Below are 23,744 nucleotides of genomic sequence, written 5' to 3'. Positions count from 1 at the left end.
ATTGCATCTCAGTTCGTTATCAGACACATCAGAGTACTTTTCGTATTTGACTAATTAAGTAAACTACACATACATGCTCTACATACAGGAACCCCGAGTGAACGCCTTTGAGAGCTTCTTCTTGTTCATTACAGCGCTTCTCAATAATCACACGCGTGAAATCGTACATTTTGCCATCATGACGAAGTTGTTTGTCAATCAATACGTTTCCATGACATTGCACAATGCCGGTAAACACTTTGATTGGCGTCCACCAAAACTCTATTATGTCTCAAAAGATTTTTCACGATTTCGCGCGTGTGATTGAGAAGCTGTAAACAGATTATTCATTCAAATGTGTTAACTAGTTTTCAGAACTCTCTTTGCACAAGACTCCGTCCAGACCTTTACGAGAAGAATTTTCATAGAAAAAATCATATGGAAGGAGACTGAAAGTGGAAAATAAACGAAAAATATCTTAAAAAAGAAAGAAAAATAGATATAAATGAAATTTATCAACAATAAGCGTAAGACTGAGGACGACTGAAGCTAGGTCCCCTTCTGGTCCCCTTTGGGTCCCTTGTTCCAGGCTTCCCCGGATGTTATTGCGAAATGCTATTGAGCCCGCGATAACACTGTACAGTATAAGGAAACCAAGATGGCGGATAGAGATCGAAATGGAAGCTTAGGTTCGGATGGTGTTTTGGGAGGCGAGAACGAAGCTGATGGCCACTTTGAAGACGAGATAGGCTTAGATATCCTTGAGGATGACGAACAGAATATAGAACTTGCATCAAGTGCACCGCCAGAAGATCAGTAAGCAAATGATTTATGATTCATTTTGGACATCAAATACGTGATGATTCTTGAAAATATATAATCGTATCGTATCATTCTACCTTTAGAACTACAAATATAGTAATCTTCAATTAATTTTGATGCTATTTTGGCTTTGTTTTATTCCTTTAAGAGTCAACCCTGATTTAAACTAAGGGATAGGTAATTCGAATTCAATGTACGATGTTTTTGCATGTACAGAAAGCTTGAAGAGTATTTTCTCAAGAACATCAATCATATACTGTATGACGTATAAGCCCTTCTTATTTTCAAACACTGAATATCGCAACGAATTTCATACTATTTTTTGATTATTATTATTTTTTAATTTAACTATTCACTAGCTTGAAGTTTAATTTATATTCCTACATATATATAGCAGTCCTGAACAGGATTGAGCTACTGTCATTGTACTGTCAAATTATTTTTTTCGGTAATGTAATTAGCATTCTAGAGTTTATAAAATGAAATTACTTTGACAGGGTTGCTACTTATTTTCAAAAGTTTCATTCTTATGATATTTAATGTTTTCTTCCTATAGTTTCACATTTCATTATCTCTAAGACACATAGATACAGATATTTATTTATTTATCAAATTATATATCCAAGGGATCAGTTATTTGCAAGACATTATTTCATACCTTTCATTATTTCAAACAGTCATTTTATTTCCTTTTAAGTAACTTGATGAATCTGAATCTGATATTGGCACTGAGGAAACTATAGGTTTTATTTCCTTGACGTGGAGGTTGCAATTTTCTTACCACCGCAAGAGGTTTTATTTTCGTATCTGAATTTGTTTTCCTTTTCCCCCTATTGTTTTGTCCCCCTATTTTTTGCCTTGCCAGTCTTTTTGACCAGTAACGTTTAGCAAGAAATGTGGTATGACTTAGGTAAAACTAATTTGACCTTTGATAATGAGTGGCATTTGATTGGCCATTATTTATGCCCTGGTTTGAAGTTAAAAAGTTAATTTGTTGCCTGCAAGAAAGCATTAGTGTTTTGCAATTTAATGTATGCCCTAATATAAACAACATCATTAACTCCAATTTCAAATAAATTTCATTTTCCAGATGGTACCATGGAAAACTGGATCGAATGAAATGTGAAGAAAGACTCAATGCTGATGGTCGTGAAGGAGCTTATCTTGTCCGTCAGAGTGATCGTAAACCTGATACCTACTCGCTCTCCTATCTCAGTAAAAATGGAGTATGTCACTTCAGAATTACTGCTGTATGTAGTGAATATTATATTGGTGGGCGTCAGTTTGATTCATTATCAGACCTGATTGGTTACTACACACGCTGGTCCTGTTTACTTAAAGATGAACAACTAGCCAATCCTGTTCCTCCTCCTGAACCGGTTACTGGGAAAAGGCGAGTGGTTGCAAAGTACACATATAACAAGACACCAGACACTGATGAAATAAGGTTTGTATACATCTATATATATGTAATATATACAGTATGAGTGGCTGTGTTGTATCAGATATACAAACTTGAGGCGTAGCTGAGCGTTTGCATATCGGATACAACATGGACACGAATACTGTAGATTGCTTGTTAAACGTCTAGGTTAGTTCCTTTGTGTTTCACTAAAATTTTCAAAATTAAAGTGAATCTGGCCAAGAAAATCCAACTTAAGGTAAATCCATATAGTTAATTTTTACCGCGAGGGAAATGGGAATGAGTTTTATGATGGCGCGAGCTTTTAAAGCCGCGAAAAACAAAATAAAGATGGCGGTGCGCCAAGCAGTTAAAATTACTTTTCAAAACATGCTGGAATAAAAGAACACTGCAAATAATCCAAAAAAATGTCCAAACAATTACATCAGTGCCTTTTAACGACTCAAGTGAAGCTCAAAACAAGTTCAATTTTAATATTTCGTGCATTATCGATGAGCCTGCGAGTGGTAATTCCGCGAGAAATTCAGCAATATCATGGATGGTCGGGGGTTTGTATTGGCTGGCACAAATGTTTACCTCGCTCGCTCAGTTTCGCACGTGCGCAAATACGGATCTTGTAGAAATTTTATTTTGATGACGTAATTGACTAATTTTTGTGTGCAATTTTTGAAATTAAAAATCTCGGAAATTTGGCGGTAAAATGTCTTCAAATTTTTACAGTGGTTTTTCCATATCAAAAGCAATTAGCTTGCAAAATATTTAGCGAGTTCTAACGACAGAATGTTTTTAATTGTGAAAAGACAGAAATTGCGTTAAATCTAAGGTTCTGTCGTTGGGATACTTAAGTCGTGGTGTCAAATGATGAAATAAGTAGTATGATTTCACTTAACAAATTTAGAAAAAAATTCACCGCGAAAAACTCGAGCTTTAATTTTTTTTATTACAAAAAAGCCTCAATTAAGACTAACGTTACGTTGCTATGGCGACCCGTCATGTTATATTTTTTTGTAAAAACTGAAACCTTGATTTACTAATATTAGTACAATGCGCAAAAAAGGGTCAAAACATACTTTGTTTTTTTTAATACAGCAATATGTAACATGTACCTCAAAAGCCTTTTAACTATATGGAGCTACCTTAAAGTTTATGCAAATGAACACAATTTTGTATCAGATTTACAACACTCTTCACGGTCGTGATTTCTGTTGTGTTCTTCTCATGAAGTATTAAATGAGTTTGACAAATATATAGATAAATATATATAATTTCTTTTCAGTAGTACTTTACATCTGGGAGTACAAAATTGTTTCCTTATTTCAGACCACATGTCACTTTCTCGGGGATTTTCTATTTGATAACCTCTTTTGAGCTCCAACCAGATCGTCAGTATCTCAAGTGTGCACTAGTAAACAAAGGGATGATGTGGTAGCCTATGCTATTAAAAGCCTTGTATTACTTTTCATCGGCCTTCATCAGGCATATCAGTACTAAGCTTGCCTACTAATAAACTATAGAAAAATGGCATTTTCAAAATGACTGCAGTAATGGCTGCGCCCAGGGGTATTTTATATTATTTATAAGAGATTTTCTTTTGCAGCTTTTGTAAAGGAGATGTGTTTATAGTCGATAATGTTATTGATAATGACTGGCTTTGGGTTGCTGCTCAGAAGAACAAAGAGAGAGGTTTGGCACCAGCTGCTCTCCTTCAAGATGCTGTAAGTAGGCAAAGTGAACAATAGAAACCTGATCTACCTGCAGACTGATTACACCCATTTTCAAAATTACACCACCTAAGACGTAGACCTCTGTATTCTTCTGGACTCTGAGTTTTGGCTTTCGTTATCAGAAGGACCCACTTCAAAGAAATTTCCTCTACTGGAAAACCATTAAGATGCTTTATGAACTGCATTAAAAAACTATTGCATTTACTATCCGTAACTTTTTGAAGCCAAAAAATACAAAAAAAAAAAATTATACAAAAAAAAAAACAACAAAAAACAAACAAAAAATAAAAAAACTAGATATAGGTTGTAAGTTCTTTGTGTACATAATAGCCCAAATGTTAGGTCCCATGTATCTTAAAGAGTATTTACCAAACCTAAGAGACATATTAAACCTGATGAACTTGTAGTTTGTTGAAGGATCCTTTTATGAAACAAAAAAACAGTCTCCTTCATAAACTTGCTAAAATTAAGTCTGTCTTTTTTTCAGGAACCAGATCTTGATCCACATGCTGGAAAACCGTAAGTTTGTAGCCAATATTTATTTTAAGTTATCAATTACGGATAGTTAATGGCTGTAAAAATACAGAAAAAATTGATCACCCAGGAGCTAGCTAGAAGTCTGTTAATTGGATACAGTCTATCATACTCAATTTCAACTTTAATTTTAACATGGAGTTTTTCAATATTATAAGATAATTTATAAGATAATATTTGAATGATCACAGGTGGTATTTTGGTGATATAACAAAGGATGGGGCACAAGAATTGCTTATGAGAGGTAAGATTTTAGTTTCCAATCAGAATGCAGGAAGTTTTGTTGAGGGTTTAAAATAGCGATATTAACACACCATTTATATACTAGATAATCAAAGCAAACAGCTGTCAAACAAATAACACCTGAGTGCGTAAGTCTTACTGACAACCATCACAAAAATAAGCTCTCTGTTAATGTACATGAACCTGGTGTATATTCTACCAACAGCCTACCCTTCTTCTGCAGATAACCTACCCTTCATCTGCAGACAAACTTCCAACAACCTACCCTTCGCCTAAACCCAACCTACCAACACCCTTCCCTTTGCCTACAGACACCCTACCCTTTATCTGCAGACAACCTGCCACCACCCTACTCTTGACCTTCAGACACCCTACCCTTCACCTGCGGATAACCTACCCTTCACCCACAGACCACCTACCAGCACCCTTCCCTTAACCTACAGACAGCCTACTCTTCACCTGCAAACAACCTACCCTTCACCCACATACCACCTACCACCTACCAACACCCTTATCTTCACGTACAGAAAACCTACCCTTCACCTGCGAACACTTTCCCTTCACCCACAGACCACAGACCACAGACCACCTACCAACACCCTTCCCTTCACCTACAGGCACCCTTCATCTGCATTCAACCTGCCAACACTCTACCATTTACCCACAGACACCCTAACCTTCACCTGCAGACAACCTACCAATGCCCTACCATTCACCTTCAGTTCCAGCAATTTATTATTTTGCAATTCACTGTGCAACCACACCTATATAAGCCAGTGGTTTTTACAGTGAAGACACTGGAACCATGAACACTTGACTTTATTCAGATTTTTATTTTCTGAACTATTTACCTTCTAAAAAAGTAGGATTGAACTCAAATATACTATGTGGTAAAAACACAACTTATTTCTAAATGATTCACTCAAGGGATGCATGTTTAAAAAAGTAGTAAAAAAGCACAAAGTGCTCATGGTTAGAGTGTCCTCACTGTAAGATTGTTCTTGTACTTTTACCCTTGATTTTAAACTGATGATGTACATGTGTTGTTTGTTCAGATGGTGCTGTTGGTAGTTTTCTTATAAGACCAAGTGACAAATCACCAGGAGATTACTCCTTGAGTTTAAGGTATTTTATTAAATAATTTCTTTAATTCAAACCTCCCATAATGAATGAATGAATGAATGACAGGAAATAATCAGAAATAATCAGAAGCCTGCAACAACAAATGAACTCCAGAATCTACTTTACACATCTGAGCTACCTGTTTTTGCCATTCTTGCGAGATGTGTAAAGTAGATTATTGTACCTGTTAATAAAGTTTTTTTTCCGTCTAAATAAGTAAATCATCCAGGTACTTGAAATTTTAAGAAAATCCCTGGAATGGTCTTTCTGTGTGGCACAGTTGTGTACCTGAGTATACATGTCTATTTTATTTTTTTCCAGGTATCAACAAGGAGTCACAAGGTTTCTTATCAGACGTCAGGGTTCACAGTATCTTATGGGAGGAAGACTTTTTGACAGGTAGGTGTATAAGTACTTTTGCGGTTTTTGTGAGATGTAGGTCCATTAATTTATAACGTTTTAAAATGTAATGGCATTTTTCAGTCCATGGTGGTATGCAGAACACCTATAACAGATTTTACGACCCACTTGATAAGGCAGCTGATAGTTCAAATTAGAACCTGAGAAAAGCACAGGAGAGAATGTGTAGTTCCAGAAATCATCCATACCCACCCCATAGAGGAATTTGGAATTTCCGAAGAGTAGGGGGTCAGAGAAAGAACACAAATTACATAGTTTGTATGGAAGAAAATTGGAATTTCCTTGGGGTAGGGGGGTGTCTTAAAAAAATTCCTCTGTGAAGGGGGCATGGATAATTTTTTAAACTATGCAATTATCAAGCAAAGTTCCTCTCACTCAACAATGAGCCTGTGGATCGAACCCAGAATTCAGACTTTTGAACTTGAAATAATACCCTTAGCTTAACACCCTTCACTCCCCTCCCTCCCCTCCCTCAGCTGTCTTGAATGCTAAGATTTCAGTTAATTTTGGTTCCAGTATTGATGATGTAGTTAAGAGATACAAACATGAACACATTGTAGAGGGTCTATCACTAAAGGAGCCAGTTTCACGGGTAAGTACAATGATGGAAATTTGATAGGGTCATATTCTTTGTTTTTGTTTGTACAATACAGCAGCATCATAAGTCAACTTTTATTGAAAAAGCTTTAGAGGCTTTGTACCATCATGTGATGGCAGCCATGACAGGAGGCACAACAATAGAGTTGTTCTGCCTTGGGAAACTGAATTCTTTCTCATGTAAATCAGATTATATCAGATTCAATTGTTTCTGACTCCTGTCATGGCTGCCATCATGTGATGGTGCAAAGCCTCTATAGGCAACTTACTATGGTGATTTTGCCATGGTTACCTCTGGCTAGTTACTAGCCTTGCTTATTGACAGGATTCTCTAGAGAATGACATGTGTTCTGAAATGAGAGAACATCATACACAAGTGAATCTGGTCATTAATTTATATTTCTATCCCTATCTACAAAGCTTTCGCCATTGTATCACGTTGTATCACAGCGTGGGACAATCACAACAGAGCTAGGCTCCAAACTGGGTGAAAGCCCAAAGATCGAATTAGAATTTAGTAGTTGATTTTTGAGGAGGGAGGAAAACCGGAGAACCCGGAGAAAAACCCTCTAAGCACAGGAGAGAACCAACAAACAACTCTACTCACATACTACACAGGAGAGAACTAACAAACAACTCTACTCACATATGACACAGGAGAGAACCAACAAACAACTCTACTCACATACTACACAGGAGAGAACCAACAAACAACTCTACTCACATACTACACAGGAGAGAACCAACAAACAACTCTACTCACATACTACACAGGAGAGAACCAACAAACAACTCTACTTACATACTACACAGGAGAGAAACAACAAACAACTCTACTCACATACTACACAGGAGAGAACCAACAAACAACTCTACTCACATACTACACAGGAGAGAACCAACAAACAACTCTACTCACATACTACACCGAACCAGGCAGGACTTGAACTCAGGCCGCATTGGTGAGAGGCGGCACATTAGCATCCCTATCCCTGGGAAAACAAATAAACACGACAATCAACAAACATCATTTCAAGTATGCCATGCTTATTTTCCTGTAATTTTTTATATATTTCTTTGAAGCCTCAAGCATGGAATATACCACACAGACCAATGACTCCCAACCGAGGGAGTGACAGTATTGATGGTTTTACATTCATGCCCCAGGCGGGTAGTGTTGGGCCGGCTATTATGTATACCAGTCAACAGGCCTCTAAACGAGGCTACCTTGTTATGAAAGGTGAGTTATTCAATTAATAATTATACAGCTTCTCATTAATCCCATATAGGTAACTGTCCAATTATTTTCTTAATTGGACAGGTCTTAATTTTGTTGATATGGGATTAATTAGGCAGCTATATAATTAATAGGTAATGGGATTTCATGCTCCCCCAATCAAGAAATAATTAGACTTGAAATATTCCTCTGACTGCCAAATTGGAGTCCTATTACATATACATACTGGATTCCAGTATTTTTTCCTTGGTTTTAATTCCACGTTTTGTGATACGAAATAAAAGATTGCAGCGTTACATGTTGCTCCTTTCTCTCGTGCTGGTCACTCAATCTTTGAGTTTGCTACAATAAAAAATAGCAATATTCTCTTTCTCAGGTCATCGAAACAAGTGGAAACGAATGTATTTTGTATTGGATGGTCAAGAACAGAAACTTTCTTTCTATGAAAACGAAAAGGTATGTTCATACTTTACTCCTGAATTAGCCTCCGTAGCGGCTCTTTGCGGAGGGAGGCGGGGAACTCGGGAGGAGGGAAGAGAAGAGAGCTCCCTCCCACTGATCTTGTAAAGTGCCATTGAGCTCCTGGAAATGGCGCCATATAAATTCATCCTTCCCTTCTCCCCATTTCCCGCCCCCTTCCTAAAGTACTGCTGCGCAGAGCATTGGATATTTTTAAAATTTTGCATATGGAAAGTACATCGTACTAGAAGTTAAATGAGCAAATGGGGCTCCCCGAGTTCGTTTAGCCATCAGAATGTGTGAACGGTGAGACGGACGACTTCTATCTAACGAATTCCTTTGCGCGCTGATCTTTTAAAGTTTCATTCTTCTCCATTTTCATATCACACACAAAAGATCGAAGAAATGTTCTTGTTTTAGAATATCTATGTTAACCTTACCTCACCGAATTCTTGTAGCGAACGAAACCAAAAAGCTTGCTGGACTTGACATTATCTACGGTGTATGTCGTACACGAGAACTTTTTTGGCAGGTAAGCTGTTTGTTAAAATGGAAAGAGTATCAGTTTGATAAATATGAGATAAAGTACAGTAAAGTCACTAAACCCGTGAAATAAATATTAGACTAATACGCACTGTTAGTAGACCCAAATTCCATCGTTTTCTTTTATTGCTGTGTTATTTTTTTCGCCTCTTTTTTCACCTTTAGGCTAAAATTTAAAACAGGTTCTTATTTTATCGAATAGAGTCCAAACTAAAAGTATAAATCAAAGGAAATAAGCTCTACAAAGATTTTACACACAGTAAACTGTGAATTACATAGAGTGTAGCTTTCAAGTGCATATAGGATTTGTATGAACCTTCTATGGCTAACTTGGAAAAATCTAGGTTCTTTTACGCGGTTTTTTACTGTATTCTGAAACCAATACATTTTTTTCAGACCTAATTGTTTTCAAGTAGTTGTTCGCGCCCTAAACGAGTCCCGGATGACATATCTGTGCGCTGATACTCAAGACCAAGCAAATGTAAGTCACTAGTACTGGGTTCCCTGTGTTAAATGACAGACCAGCTTATCTGAAATAGTGACGTAGAAATGACGTCACTGCAAAACTGACTAGGAAAAACTGGCCAGTGAAAATATATAAACTCGTTAGTTATTGTGTTCCTGTTATTATCCTCTTATTAGTAACGTTGTTTTCCATTTTGTCGCCTGGAAATCAAGAATTTCTTGTTAACAAATAGACTTCCGTTTTTTATTTGTCTGTCCTCTTATTGACGATAAATTGCGTCATCAAAATGTCAAAGTAGTGTGGACCGCATACTACTTTGACAATGTCATGACGAAATTTATCGTCAATAAAAGGACAGACACTTTAAAAACCGATGTCTATTTGTTTTTTACCATAACAAAACCGATAAAACTTCTCATTTTTAGCGATCGAAACAACCATCGGAAAGAGTGCACACTCATTGACATCAGCTTTATCTGTCTGTCCTCTTATTGATGATAAAAATAACCAATCAGCGCGCGAGAAATTTGTAAATTATTGTCAAAAGGAAAAGGGACACCTCAGTAAATTTCCTAGATTTAATTGGCTAAAAAATATTTCTCAGATCAGATAGTACGTCACAAAGAATCCTCAGACGCGTTCGGACTTGTTTGGCGTCAAATATAAATCCCGTGTAGACTGAATGGCGTCTTTGGCTTTCAACAAAAGGCAATTCGCCATTACGTCTGGATGGTACCAAAAAGCCCGTGCATGAAACTAGAAGACTGACTGATAAAGTTCTAAATTCTCCTTACCTAAAGTTAATATTTAGACTCATGGAGTAGGGAGTATTGATGATTTAATCAGCGTCATTGTCTTGGGACTTTACCTTTAAAAGATACAAAAGCTGACTAATGGCATTGGCACGAACTGCTTATTATAAAACAACCTGTTTGTACGAAAACACCTGAAACTTCCTTCGATTTCTCTGCACTGATAATTGTTCTCTAACTTTAGGTTGTCACAAGAGCCGTTACATATTTATTCATTAGTACTGAACATTTTTTCTATCATGCTAACCGTTCCTTCAAACCCCAAGGAATGGATGGATGCTATCAAGAAGTTTTGTGGCAAAGCTAAAACAGCCGATGTTGGAGATTTGGACGTGAAGCAACTACGTAGCCTAGAGCTGAACGTTATTGAAGCTCACAAATTACCCCCCAATAAAGTTTCTCATGTCTACTCGATCATTTCATTAAACGAAGTAAAAACTTGCCGGACAAGAACGTTCGAAGGCCAAAAACCTATCTGGAACGAAGACTTTAAATTCAAGTAAGTACCTAGTGTTATGTTAAGTCACTTATCTTTTAGTTAGATTTTTTTCAGTATGAATACATATTGGCCTTGTTTTTTGAGAGTAATAATTAGTATTGTGGTTAGAAAAATCTGTAACTCGTTTCATGATCGATTTTTGCAGAGGATGGAATGTGAGCAAAAATTGAACATTATTGACAGCTTGTGGGTGGGTTGATGTACGTAAATCACGATGATTTTGGAAAAGCAGAGTACGTGTTATTACGACTTTCGTTGTGGAAAATACTTTATCAGTAAAATGCGAACGTGGACAACGTTGCTTTGGAATTGTCCCGTACAACGTTGCGTCAAGAATAAAAAACAAAGTAACAAACACTGGATAGGCAAAACAAACTAAAGCTAATTATTGATCGTTTTTTTTAAAGTTTTAGTGCAATGGCGGTAAGCTTAAAAAAATTATAAACTAAATTATTGACTAAAACGAGACTAGTCGCTGCTCCTATTCTTACAAGGAGTTAAAAATTAGACCGTTTATAAAGGGACTGTTACTAGCCTTCTCAGTAGACCGAGGAAGTTGTGCTTTTTTTATCGCGTTCGTAGCGTCTTTTATGTGACACAGAAGTACATTTCAAATCGGCCACGTGATGCCAATGGTAAATCTCAAGCTCCCGTATATACCCTATATATTCTATTTTTTTCTAAGTGAATACGCTCTTAATGCGTATTCAGTGATAGTAGTTTGCGGAAACAAAAGGTCACGGAGGAAAGCGACATAATATCGGTGTATATTCTATTTTCATTTTAGTGATCTTCCAGCAGACGTAACTTCTGTCACCATTAGTCTTTACAACAGAAGTTGGCACTCGAGAGATATTCTAATAGGTAAGTACACCAGATCCTCCTACCATTATTAGCCATTCCAAACCGTTGAGGGAAAAGACTGGGTCGAGTTGGTATTGCAGTGCATTATGGGGATTAATAGGGAAGATATTTCCAAGATTGCGTCTTTTTTTAAACGTTATAACTACCCCAAAATACACTGCAATGCGAACTCGACCCAGTCTTTTCCTCAACCTCGGAATGGTTGATAGAGCAGTTTTCGTATGACTGTGAAAAGCTCACGGCACGAACACGTTCTTGACACGGCAAGGGATACGCCAAACAAATCACATTGCACGAGAATTTACTCTCCATCCAATCAAATACCCAGAACACAGCATAAACACGGCGCGGACACGGTCACGCGAAAGTCACGGCACTTTCATACCAATCACGTTGTGCGAGAAAAAAATCAGCCAATTAAAATTCTAGAAAACATCGCGGTCACGGCACGGCACTGAGCTTTTCACAGTCATGCGAAAACTGCACTATTGAACTAATCATACTTACACGGGGTGGTAAAGAAAAGTACGTTCTTGTCAATGGGGTGGGGGCAGAGTAGGAAGGTTCGACTTCTTTGGAGGAGAGGGTCCTTAGTAAAATAAGTGAAGTGATCAACTATAGGGAGGAATTGGAACTCGACGTTTTTAAGATAATTCGATGAAAATAAATAAAAAGGTCTTTTATTTTCCTCAGGATCATGCACACAAACCCTTCAAAAGCTTCCTAAAGGACAAACAAAAGATGATTGGTATCCATTGATTGCACATGGCAAAGCTGAAGTGGGAAACCTTAGAATGAGAATAAAATTTACGGTTAGTTTTGATCGTGTGTGTTGATATGTCGCTGTATTGTCGTTATTAGTCTTTTTTGTATCTGTGTCTTTGCTTTACCTTTTAAAGTACTGCGTTGTCGTTTTGCTTTTTCCCACATTATCTTTGTTTATGCGTTTGCTTTCCTTATTTGTCTTCTTGTTTGTTTGACTTGATACCTTTTCTCATCAGTTTGTAATCGTTCTTTTTCCCCTTATTTTCTTTATAGCCTCTTTTGTTTTGTTTGTTTGTTGCCTTGTTTGCTTTTTTGTTTGTTTGGAAGAACGATTCTTTCTACATTTTTCATTTTAGTTAATTTTCACTGTCTTTTTTTCATTTTACCTTCGGTTCCAATTTTTTTTCTTTTTTCTCTTTTTGTTCCAGCATGAAATTATTATGCCAGTAGGTGAATATGACAACTTAAAGGAGGTAAATGTTTGAACAAGACGCGCGCTCCTACCATAGTTTACTCCCTAATACCACTCAATTAGTATTTAAAAGTGGTCAGCCAATTAGAGAGCGGGAATAGTTAAAGAAACTAACCCGTTTAATTTAGCTTGGCATTTGTCGTGAAATCTCTTTGTCGTTGCAGATCCTTCTGGATAAAGATCTGTTTGCTGTAACTGCTCTGGGACAAGTCTGCAAAGACCGCGTTTCGCTAGCATCTTCTTTACTCAAGATATTTAGGCACGAGAAACAAGAGCTGTTTCTACTGAAGACTATGAACGCTAAAGAAATAGAAAAGCAAGGTAATACATTACTGCTTTTTTCATAAAAATGCGAACTAGTGGCGAGCTGCACGCTGAAATTTTGTTTTTGGCTGCTGTCAGTTAAAACTTATCAACTACAAAGTTCTCAAGTTTATGAAAATAGTAACACGAATTTAAAATTCCTATTATCTCTCTCTCCAAAATTAAGTACTGTATTGGGTGCCAATGCTGAAAAGGATCTACACCACATATTACGAAATGATTTTTAAAATCGAAGAGATTTAAACAAAATGTACAACGCTAGACGCGTCCATCCCTGACACACATTTAGATAACTCATTTTTCGTTGTTTCTCCACGACTTGCTTTTCAGACGAGCAAGGCACTCTTTTCCGTGGTACGTCTTTGGCGACGACGTTAATGGATCAGTATATGAAGATGGTGGCTATTCCTTACTTACAACAAACTATCAAAGATGTTATTGTTAAAATAATGGAATGCAAACAGTCTTGTGAGGTAAAATTATAAACTTCTTATTAATCGAGCGCGAGGTCTTTAGGAGAAAATATCAGATCAACGTCTTGACAGTACGGCCGAGCCGCTTGAAGAGGTCCGTACATAAAAGACCGTTGTCTGATATTTTCCAGTAAAGACCGAGTAAGCTAGGTTAATAGAACGTGTATTATATGACATTTTTGCTAAAAATGAGACGGTCATAAAATAAGACTCCTTGGGAGCAGAAAATTTGTAATGCGGGAAGATTTTGCCTGCTAAGGAACCAATCAGAGCGCACGATTTTACCGGAAGCAGCGCGTGCCATATGTTAATGAATAATAATATTAGTATTACTGTATAACCTTTAACCACTTTTCTTGTTTACTATGTCCACATCTTCATTCATCCATCGGTCCCTCTATACATTTCACTGACTCATTCCTTCCTTCCCTCATTCCTCTCTCCCATCCATTCATCCCAAGTTTTATTTGTATAGGAAATCGCACGATCTCGAGTACAATTTGGAAATTAATAGACACGAGTAATGTTTTGAAAGTTCTTGTAATTGCACGAGCCTTTAGGTGAGTGCAATTAAAGAACTTTCAAAACATTACAAGTGTCTATTAATTCCAAATTGTACGAGAAGATCGTGCGATTTTTTGTTTATAGTTCACTCAACAAAATTTCAGTAAAAAATGCGCATCGACGCCGTTCATCTTTGTCTGTTTGGCGGCCGATTTTCAGTCCATCGCGCAAGTGAAATGCATAAAAAAGATTAGTTCTTACAGCTTTAAATTTTATTTATATGTTTTTTAGATACAAAATGATAGAAAATAATTGTTTTGACATTGTTTTGGCCGTGTGGCCATAGCGACTTAATTCGGTACTCCTACGGAGTACAATTAACGCTATAATTGTACTCCTCTCGACCAATCAGAGTCGAGTAATTTTGTTGAGTGTACTATAAGATCCAATATTTTGAAGAGCGGTGCAAAATAAAGTATCAATAATAGATGGTGTTTTCATTGCACTTGTCATTTGTCGAATGTCGTGTTTTGCAGCTCAACCCAGCAAAGATGGAAAAAGGTGCCGACACAGTGATAAATCTCAAGCAATTATTAGAATTTCTCTTTGAAGCAATCGAAGCCATATTCAACTCAGCTGACAACTGTCCTGTGTAAGTAACGTACTTTAATACGAAATAGTAAGGTTTGGTATGTCTGTAGAAACAATGCGTTACATGTCACGTTCACGATGAGTCACACGATATCAACTAAATGGACTACATCCGCGACGATACGACGGCCATCTTTACTAGGGGGCAAAACATAACATACCTGAAAATTACTGCATACTTACTCTGTAAATTGTTTATCGACTACGGATTTATTTACTCTGGACCTGAGTAAATGAATCTGTAGTCGAGGATTACAGAGGTAATTTACACAAGTTTAGTCTAGTTATGGACTTGTGTATAAATTACGAATTCGAAAAAGGCCTACAAATCCTTTCGTCAACGGTTTTTTTTTTTTTTTTGTTTTTTTTTTTTGACTTAACATGCCGTTGTGTCGAATTGTAGGTCACTACAGTATCTTTTTGGATGCCTGCAGCAAAATGTGAGGGACAAGTGGACTGATAATCAAACAGTTCAAACAAGAGTTGTCAGGTATGGAAATACGTCTTTGTGTCCAGCTCATACACATGCCTAGAGTGATTTTACTTCGCCTGCGAAAGAATAGTCAACGTAATACAAAGTAGTAGACCATTTGTTTTACTTGGACTGTTATACACTATCTATACAACTTTGTTTCACAGGCCAAGTAAGATCACTCTTATCTCTATCCATAGCCAAAATCCCCTTATCAATGTGGCATCACAAATTACTACTTCCAAAATCCTTTGGATTTTTTTTTTTTGTCTCTTAATTGAGGCACGTTTTCGTTACTGTTGATCAAAAAGGAAAAATGAGAAAATTCGCGTAACATTCCGGTATAGTGGTACTAAAATGATTGTAAAATGATAAATGGCTAGTCAGTCGCTGGTCAGTACAGAACAACAGTTATTCAAATTGGTCGCCGTTTTTCGATATTTTTTTCTGAAATGGAATGTGTCGTCTATTTCTGTCTGTTATCGTAATCTTAATGAACTACGAGGTCGTTCAATGTTGTTAGTCACTCGTATGATTACAGACCGAATAGTCCCCTTCACAGTTCCCTGCGCCATCTTGAAAGGTAGCCGGGCCTTTGCATCGAAGCAAGACGAACGGTGAGCTTGCAATGAGAGAGACATGTGAATAATTGTCCAAGGTGTTAAAAAAGGCACTTTGAAGGGGACTATTGAACTCCACTCTATCCTATTACCATTATTACGCATGGCTTGGGAAGGCGATGTTGATGGTGGTGCTATCCTTTAACAAAACTGGAATCTTGTCGAAGAACAATCTTTTAAAGAACGAGTATTATAGGTCCATATTTATCTACACACAAAAAAATCTCAATTTTTGTCTTTGCAGTGGTTTTCTTTTTCTACGACTATTTTGTCCAGCTATTATGAATCCCAAGCTATGTAATCTTATGACAGGTAGGTTCAGCGAAAAACACCGCAATTAACTTGATAGCCGAGTTCTCAGTTTGCGAAGAAAAAAGAAACACATTTATTGATGATTTGCTGGCAGTTGTCGCTCATTGACACATAATTTACCTCTCGTTCTTTCTGGTTTTATCTTTTTCTTTACAGACCCTTTGCTTTCCTAGAAGAATTGTTACGGGGGATAAAACGATATGCTGTTTTTTCTCATGAAAAAAAAGATCCATTGTTTTGGAACAATTCCTCTCGGGACTCGGTGCAAGGGATCTGTTATATTTACTTCTATTTTACTCCCTTCATTTCTTTTCCATAAGCTTTTCTTTCTTCCTTTTTTTTTTGGAAATAATATTTCATTTTTTCTTCTTTCAAATATACACTCAATAGCTGTTATTACAGTTGAGCCCGCAATGCGATATTCTTTTGTTTTAAGAATCATCCAAGTGAGGCTATCGGGTCGATACGATGCTTGTTGTCTAATTTACATCTGATTTGCATGCATCCATAATATCTGCTATTGCAACTGCATACACTCATTTTCGGGCTCAAAACAGAGACCACATGAAAGGTGTTGAAATGTCTATGTCTATCATATTTGCCGTTTCAGCTTTTAATCTGTATCTCAAATGAATACATCGGAGAACAATTATTTCATTTCACAGCATATCTTTCAGTCAAAGTTTCTATGTTCTATGTTCTGAACCTCGTAATGACTTTGCATTTGAGTGTGCATATAAAATCAATAATCGTTTAATCTTTTGATTACGTCCACAGATATCCCCTCGGCCACTGCAGCCCGAACTCTCACGCTGGTGGCCAAATGTTTACAAAAATTAGCGAATCTCGTGGACTTTGGAGCCAAGGTAATGAGTTTTGCACTAAACAGCACCAATAGACAACTCAGTTCAGTACAGTGCGTATAGAGCTTTTTCACTCACGTGAGAAGGCGGCGACTTTCTGCACAGTACGTATTTGCATAAAAATAGAGATCAATTCCCGGAGGATAGAAAATGTATTTTTTAGTACCCCATAATGGCCACTGTGTCACGTGACGTGAAAACGCTCTATATAGCTTAAATGTACTTACGTTTTAGAGTTTTCAAGGTAACCGCTTCTACTATCCATGAGAAGAGTTGCTTTTGATTGGCTGATTCTGTCAGCGTCACTGATATCGTTACATCCAAAACTAATTCTGACAACAATTTGATGTTAGTAACTACTTTTCGTTCATTTCCTTTTCACCAGGAATCTTGCATGACTCCAGTCAATCCATTCATGCAGAAAAATAGGGACAAAGTTATAGCTTTTATTAATGAAATTTCGGTAAGTGTTATGCACCTACGGCTTTCTCGTTCTATCTATTATTAGAATTTTATTATCACCCTGTGCAGCTGTGGGCTTACAGTTTAGAATAGATAGATTGCTGTGCGCCTTTCAGTCTCATGGAAAAAATGGTCCGTCGATTTGAAAAGTCATGATCGCTGAACTGTTCATATCAGACGAGACTATTCATCCGCAGTTACCCGAGTTTATATGCTATTTTGCCTTCAGTCTGTTGATATTAGAATGTGCGCCGTGCACTTTTCAGTCTTCGTTTGAAGTTTCCGAAGCAATGTGCACGTATTTCCAGCGTCTGAAGAAAATCACGATAGCGTGACAGACCTTTAAAATAATGCTTGGGCATTTTAAACGATGGTGCGTAAGCGTAGCGCAGAATGCGGGAAGAGGAGGGGACAGTGTGTTTAGTTTTTCGAATTCGGGTTTTTGACCATACAAAATTAGAGCAAGTAGCGCCAGCCCCTACCCCTCCCTCCCTCCCTTTCCCCTACACGCACGCTCATAGTAGTGCTAGTCTTTCTCATACTTTGTAATTTATCGTTGTCTCTCCAGTCCGTTAATGATTGCCCAGATACACATGAACAAGTCTCGTCTGATCCAGCACGTGACTTGGCATCGCTTCAAGATATCTGTGTTGTGTATAAATCTGACCTCAAACAACTCAGCACCACCCAGGTATGGCATTTAATGATAAACAATATAAAAAACCCATTTTTGATAATAGATTTGGCCTTGTTATTCTTACCCTCTTCCTAACCTCTACTCAGTGCCAGAGGTTCTCTCGTTCCCAGTGCACGCGCTCAAGGAACTTGAGCTTTAAAAAAATGGGGTCGAGTTGTTATTGCAGTGCGTTGTAGGACTGTTTTAGGGAACATATTTTGAAGATGGTGTCTATTTCGTCCCTCAAACAATCCCACAATGCACTACAATGCCACCTTGGCCCACTTTTTTCCTCAACCTCGGAATGGCTAATATCGCCGGAGTTCGCTCTTGCCACATTGAAACCAATGACCAAGAAGCACTGACGAAGTAAGAGAGCCTCTGCGGCAAACTTAGGTTGGATTAAACCATCAAATCATGCATTCTTTGCACTTGGGATTTAACATAAGAATCCACAGAGTCACTCTTCTTCCACTGGATTCCAAGTGGAATTTAGAAATGTTTACGGAGGGAGGAAAACTGGGGAACCCGTACGAAAACCCTCGAAGTACAGGAGAGAATAAGCAACTTTACTCACATACGACACTGAACCCGGCAGGACTCGAACCCGGGTCGCATTGCTTCCCAGTAACTAATTCAGTTTCCTCCCCCCCCCCCCCCCCCCGCACCCACCCCCACCCCCCTCCCCCTCTCCCTCTCCCTCTCCCTCTCCCTCTCCCTCTCCCTCTCCCTCTCCCTCTCCCTCTCCCTCTCCCTCTCCCTCTCCCTCTCCCAACAACAACAAAATGGTGGTGTTTAAATTTAATGTGTTTACTTTAGGCGCTGTAAAACACAGCGATTTATCGTAATTTTTACTTGTCTCGTGAAAGAAATATTTATGTTGAAATTATATTCAATCAAATCAAGCATTTGTGCGACTGATGTCGTACGTGCAATAATGTTCTTCACGAGACAAGCTGCTCAAGAAATCATTTACAGCGCCTAAAAGTTGTTCTAATATCATCAAGGACTAAAACATAGGTTGGTTTATTTTTAGCCTTGTCTCAAAAAGCTTGTTGCAGTAACTGAAGCATTGCAGCAACGCGAACAGCAGTTCATTCGGGATTCTCGATGATGTCACAAATCACGTGTCTAATGGTAAAACTGGTCTTAAAAATTGTTGGGGGAAAATACCCCAAAAAATGAATATATAAAAAAAAGAATATTTGAAGACTAAAAAAATCAATTTTTAATAATTTCTAATAATTAATAATGAAGTTTGCATCGACCATTTATTTTTCTAATGCAATTTTGTGCTCACAGTTAGAGTGAAGGCATTTAACCCTTGAAAAAGATATTAGACTGATAACACATTGTTTTTTGTGTCTATTTGACTGTTTACACGTTGACTAGTATTTCTTATTTCACGGGTTAAATGTCTTCACTCAAACCTGTTTACCTAATACCAGTAGTGATCCCTCCCGCTTTAAATAGTACCAAAATAGTTCCAAATTACCGCTGTGTTTCCTTGATTACAGAATCAATTACGCAGGGTTAGCCTCGAATTAGTCTAAATACTCAATGAGGGTGCCAATGGGTGCCGAATGTCAGTTAACTGTAATTAATTATACGAGATCTTGCCATAATATTAACCAAAATAATGAAATATCAGGTCTTAATTTCGGCGATTATTTTGATAGTCATTTTTGTCGAAACTTAATGAGAATTGAATCAGAAAGAAAGAAATTTGTTTGTCAAACTTTATTGTAATGTAAGTTTTCATTTAAATCACTAATTAACATCAATAAGATATTACAGCAGTTTCGTATTCGATGTATACCGCTGTTTTTTAAGACCACAGACTCATTTGCACAAACTTAGCCTGTGTTATATGTTAGCTATTCACATATACCATTAAATGTCTCTGTGATTTCAAAACATTTTATCGTTCAACTTGCACATATTTTTAGTTTTACAGTTGATTTTTGAAAATGATTTGCTGTTAAGCGAGGCTGAGTTTTTACGAATGAGTCTTTTTAGTCATGAAACGGGAAAAGGAACTATTACTGAGTATTAGAGAGGGGACTGAAAAAAAGGAACGAACACAAACATTGATATTTCAAAAGTACTCATGTCTGTTCATATTATATTGTTTTTGAATATAAAGTATAGACTACTTTAACATTGCAGTTGGCAAAATAAGACACCTTTTCAAAATGCATTCCGTACACACTTTTCTAGACGCACCACAATAATAGCTGTAAGTATAATGTTATGAGAAAAAAAATAATTATGTAAATAACAGTTAATGAATCATACCACGCGACATGACATAGCGTAGTCAATAATAGCTACCGGTAAAGGTACCGGGTGATAGCCCAAACAAAGTAATTACAGGTTATTAGTTTATATTAGAAAGATTATGTCGAGGATTAGAAAAATTCACATGACTTTTGAGAGTACTGAAAAACGTTTAACAACATTTCTGGCAAAATTTTAAAACGGTAGATATTGTAATATTAATGCTAGATTCTGTAAATTTAAAATATCTTTCTTAATAAAACAAACATTTGTGAATCGCGTTTCCAAATTGCTCAATGTATTATTTAAAAGCCCTGTTACACGTTACTCCGTTTTCTCCATATTCTGCGAACTCGGAAGTTGCGAGCTGCAACTGAATTTTTTTTTTTTCGCCAATCGAAAATAATCAGCTATTGTTCGGTGTTCAATTATGTGTGAGTTCGTAGAATATGGACGACGACAAGAATAATGATAATAATATTATTTTACAACCACAACTTCCCAATACGGGGCTCTTCCATGAGGTTCCCTCCACACGCACTACCACTACATTCTATATTTACAACATACAACACTCAACTCACATTTTATGGAGGAAGGAAACATTCGCAGTAAAACTTTTAGCAGAAATGATTTGTGTGCAACACCATTGCGAGAAACGTTTCACGTATAGTGAATGTGTGAGTGCATCCATATACACTTATTTCAATAAAGTTAGTCACCTGAAAAGCTACTAAGCTTAGACCGGCAAGGATTATGGGTAGATACATTTTACATGTTTCAACCGCTTGATAACTGTTGGTGGACTTTGAGATCTTTTACCAGTTACAGTCTCACCTCCTCTGAGCATCCTCAACTGCTGCAGCTTTTTTCAAAAGCTTTACTTGTTGGATATAAAATATTTCCCACGATTCTCAGCGATAGCAGCTTTGGTTTTTGGTGACTAATATAACTTTATTGAAATAAGTATATAAAAAATAAATAAAATAATAAAAAATAACAATAAAATAAAAAATTAACTAACAAAATTGTACAAATTGGTGCAGAGTTTTGTAGGTCCACGGTCTACTGAGGTCTACTAAATTTAGTTATTTATTTGCAAATTTGTGCAATTTCTTACAAAGTTTTTCAAGGATAATATATGGTTTGTAGTCTATCATCCGTCGTGTTCATATAGACCCCTTACAGTACGTCGGAATGCAGCTCAATTTTAAGGACATAACGATAGGTTTCCAATTCCTATAATATTGAAATGTTGAAAAAATAAAACAGTTGTCGGATTCGGCGAATAACAAACAAAGAATTAATATTTATAGACTAGCTTCGGTGCGCGGATTAAATGCCATGCCGATTGGCCCGTTTCTGCAGACTGGATCGTTACTCAAGAATGAAGCGAGATGACGTTTTACCCCCGTCTCTAGACCATAATCCTTTTCACACTGCTTTTGTTCTTTAATTATGAATATTGTTCCTGTATTCTTTAAGGAATCAAAAGATTTAATATGAAAGAATTTTAAAAACTATTATGGTATAGAATCGGGGTAAAACATCATCTCGCTTCAGGCTTATTGAAAGGAATTCTATTCAATTTAAAGTACGCTATTTTATAGAGACTTCAAGCCATTCTCGTCTGTTTAAAAAGATATTTTGCTTAATAGCCAGTTAAGAAAATTCAGAATCAAAAGTTTGTTTGAGTAGATAGAATGTTTAGGCCACCCATCCAAACGCTAACCCTCCTCAGTCGGGCTTGACTCAGTATCTTCGATCCCCAAGTTTATCCCACTGGACCACACTTCAATATACGTAATCAGCATAACAATAGCCGTGAAAACAATGCACCAGATAGACTAGACTTTTTAACATGTTTTTTTCAACCGATTCCGTGCGTGGCAGAGATGCAAGGGATTAGCCGATATGGTCTGGGGGCCAGCTGGTCTCTCCCCTGATGCTTCGGCTAGAACATTTTCTTGCGTAATTCGTGCACCCAAGGGCAGAAGGATTTAATCGCCGTCAGGTCCGAAGTCCATACGACGCCTCAGCTCTGCGGATGTCTCGGGGGTATGGCAAATTAGAATCGATTTTTTTTTTTTTTTTTTTTTCAATTTCTGTTGGTTGACTTAGGTTCAAATCCCACCTTTTGAAAGAAATATTTGATTATTTTTTCCCACATTGTAGATAATATTCTTATTCATGCATGTTTATGCGAAGGGTTTCAGATGCATTTTTGTTACGTTGATTCAGTCTATTTTAGTTATCTATATTCTTATTCCCTACACGCTCATCATCCAATAGCAGTGAATGTTCTTCTTGTATTTTCATAGAAAGTGCCAATTCTTTTCGCCCTAGAATTCTAATATATATGACGTCAGTATTCCATGGTTACTTATAACAAACATAGATATAGAAGCAAAGACTTGTGGGATCGATTTGTGGACAAACTTCGACGACAAAGACTTCGGTTGCAAGGAAAGAATGCCGAGTATAGGATTCTAAGATTGCACTAACAAACAAATTTGAAAAAAAAGTCCTTCCGAATCGTTTAACACTTCAACATTATTATGAGATGGGATAGATAGTCATTCCTATATGAAAATACCCCGGGGGGGGGGGGGGGGTACTCCGCCAGCATTTGGGTATGGGTGTCCGCTGGGAGTCTGAAAGGGGTACCCTGTTACTCTCTTCGTCTATAATGACATAGTGGTTAGAAATCCAAATGTCTTCTCAAACTTGTTGCTATTCTCTTCGTCTATAATGACATATAGTGGTTAGAAATCCATCCACATCATCAGCCTCCGTTTCGTGTACGATTGCTTTGTGATATGAAAAACTGGAAGAATAAAGAAAAATAGGCTTGGCTTGTGATAGAATGGTGTGCTTTGATGAAAAAGACTATCACGGGCGTAGAGTGCGTCTCACAGCCCCCTCACATCCCAAATTACATATATTTACAGTATTTTATAAAGTCCTTCTCCGCCCGTGATGTAGTACTCTTGTGTATGTGTCTATTTATTGATGTTTGCCAGATGAGGTGAGTAAAGCGACAGCTGCAAGAATGTATTATTTCAAAGAAGCGGTCCACTCATTTATTTATTAACATACACTCATTTATTGGTATACACTGGAGTT

At 37.2% G+C, this 23,744-nt stretch overlaps 1 protein-coding gene across 1 annotated transcript; it reads left to right on the top strand.

Annotated features, from left to right (window-relative positions):
- The first annotated feature begins 633 nt into the window (after nt 1-633).
- On the top strand, nt 634-20,894 carry LOC116304855 (ras GTPase-activating protein 1). The gene is made up of 25 exons (XM_031714643.2): nt 634-795; nt 1,892-2,248; nt 3,822-3,939; nt 4,436-4,467; nt 4,674-4,726; nt 5,781-5,850; nt 6,169-6,246; nt 6,784-6,859; nt 7,948-8,104; nt 8,478-8,557; nt 9,019-9,092; nt 9,500-9,584; nt 10,648-10,880; nt 11,668-11,744; nt 12,438-12,556; nt 12,938-12,982; nt 13,146-13,302; nt 13,636-13,778; nt 14,819-14,934; nt 15,337-15,423; nt 16,270-16,337; nt 17,115-17,203; nt 17,586-17,663; nt 18,231-18,353; nt 19,375-20,894. The coding sequence occupies exons 1-25, from the start codon at nt 638-640 to the stop codon at nt 19,450-19,452; spliced, it is 2,751 nt and encodes a 916-aa protein (XP_031570503.1). The 5' UTR covers nt 634-637; the 3' UTR covers nt 19,453-20,894.
- The last annotated feature ends 2,850 nt before the right edge of the window (nt 20,895-23,744 follow it).

The sequence above is a fragment of the Actinia tenebrosa genome, unplaced genomic scaffold, assembly GCF_029948245.1.
Source record: "Actinia tenebrosa isolate PJP-AT-01 unplaced genomic scaffold, QUT_ActTen_1.0 PGA_scaffold5__44_contigs__length_20552954, whole genome shotgun sequence".
NCBI lineage: Eukaryota > Metazoa > Cnidaria > Anthozoa > Actiniaria > Actiniidae > Actinia > Actinia tenebrosa.
This window is presented reverse-complemented; position numbering and strand designations above follow the sequence as displayed.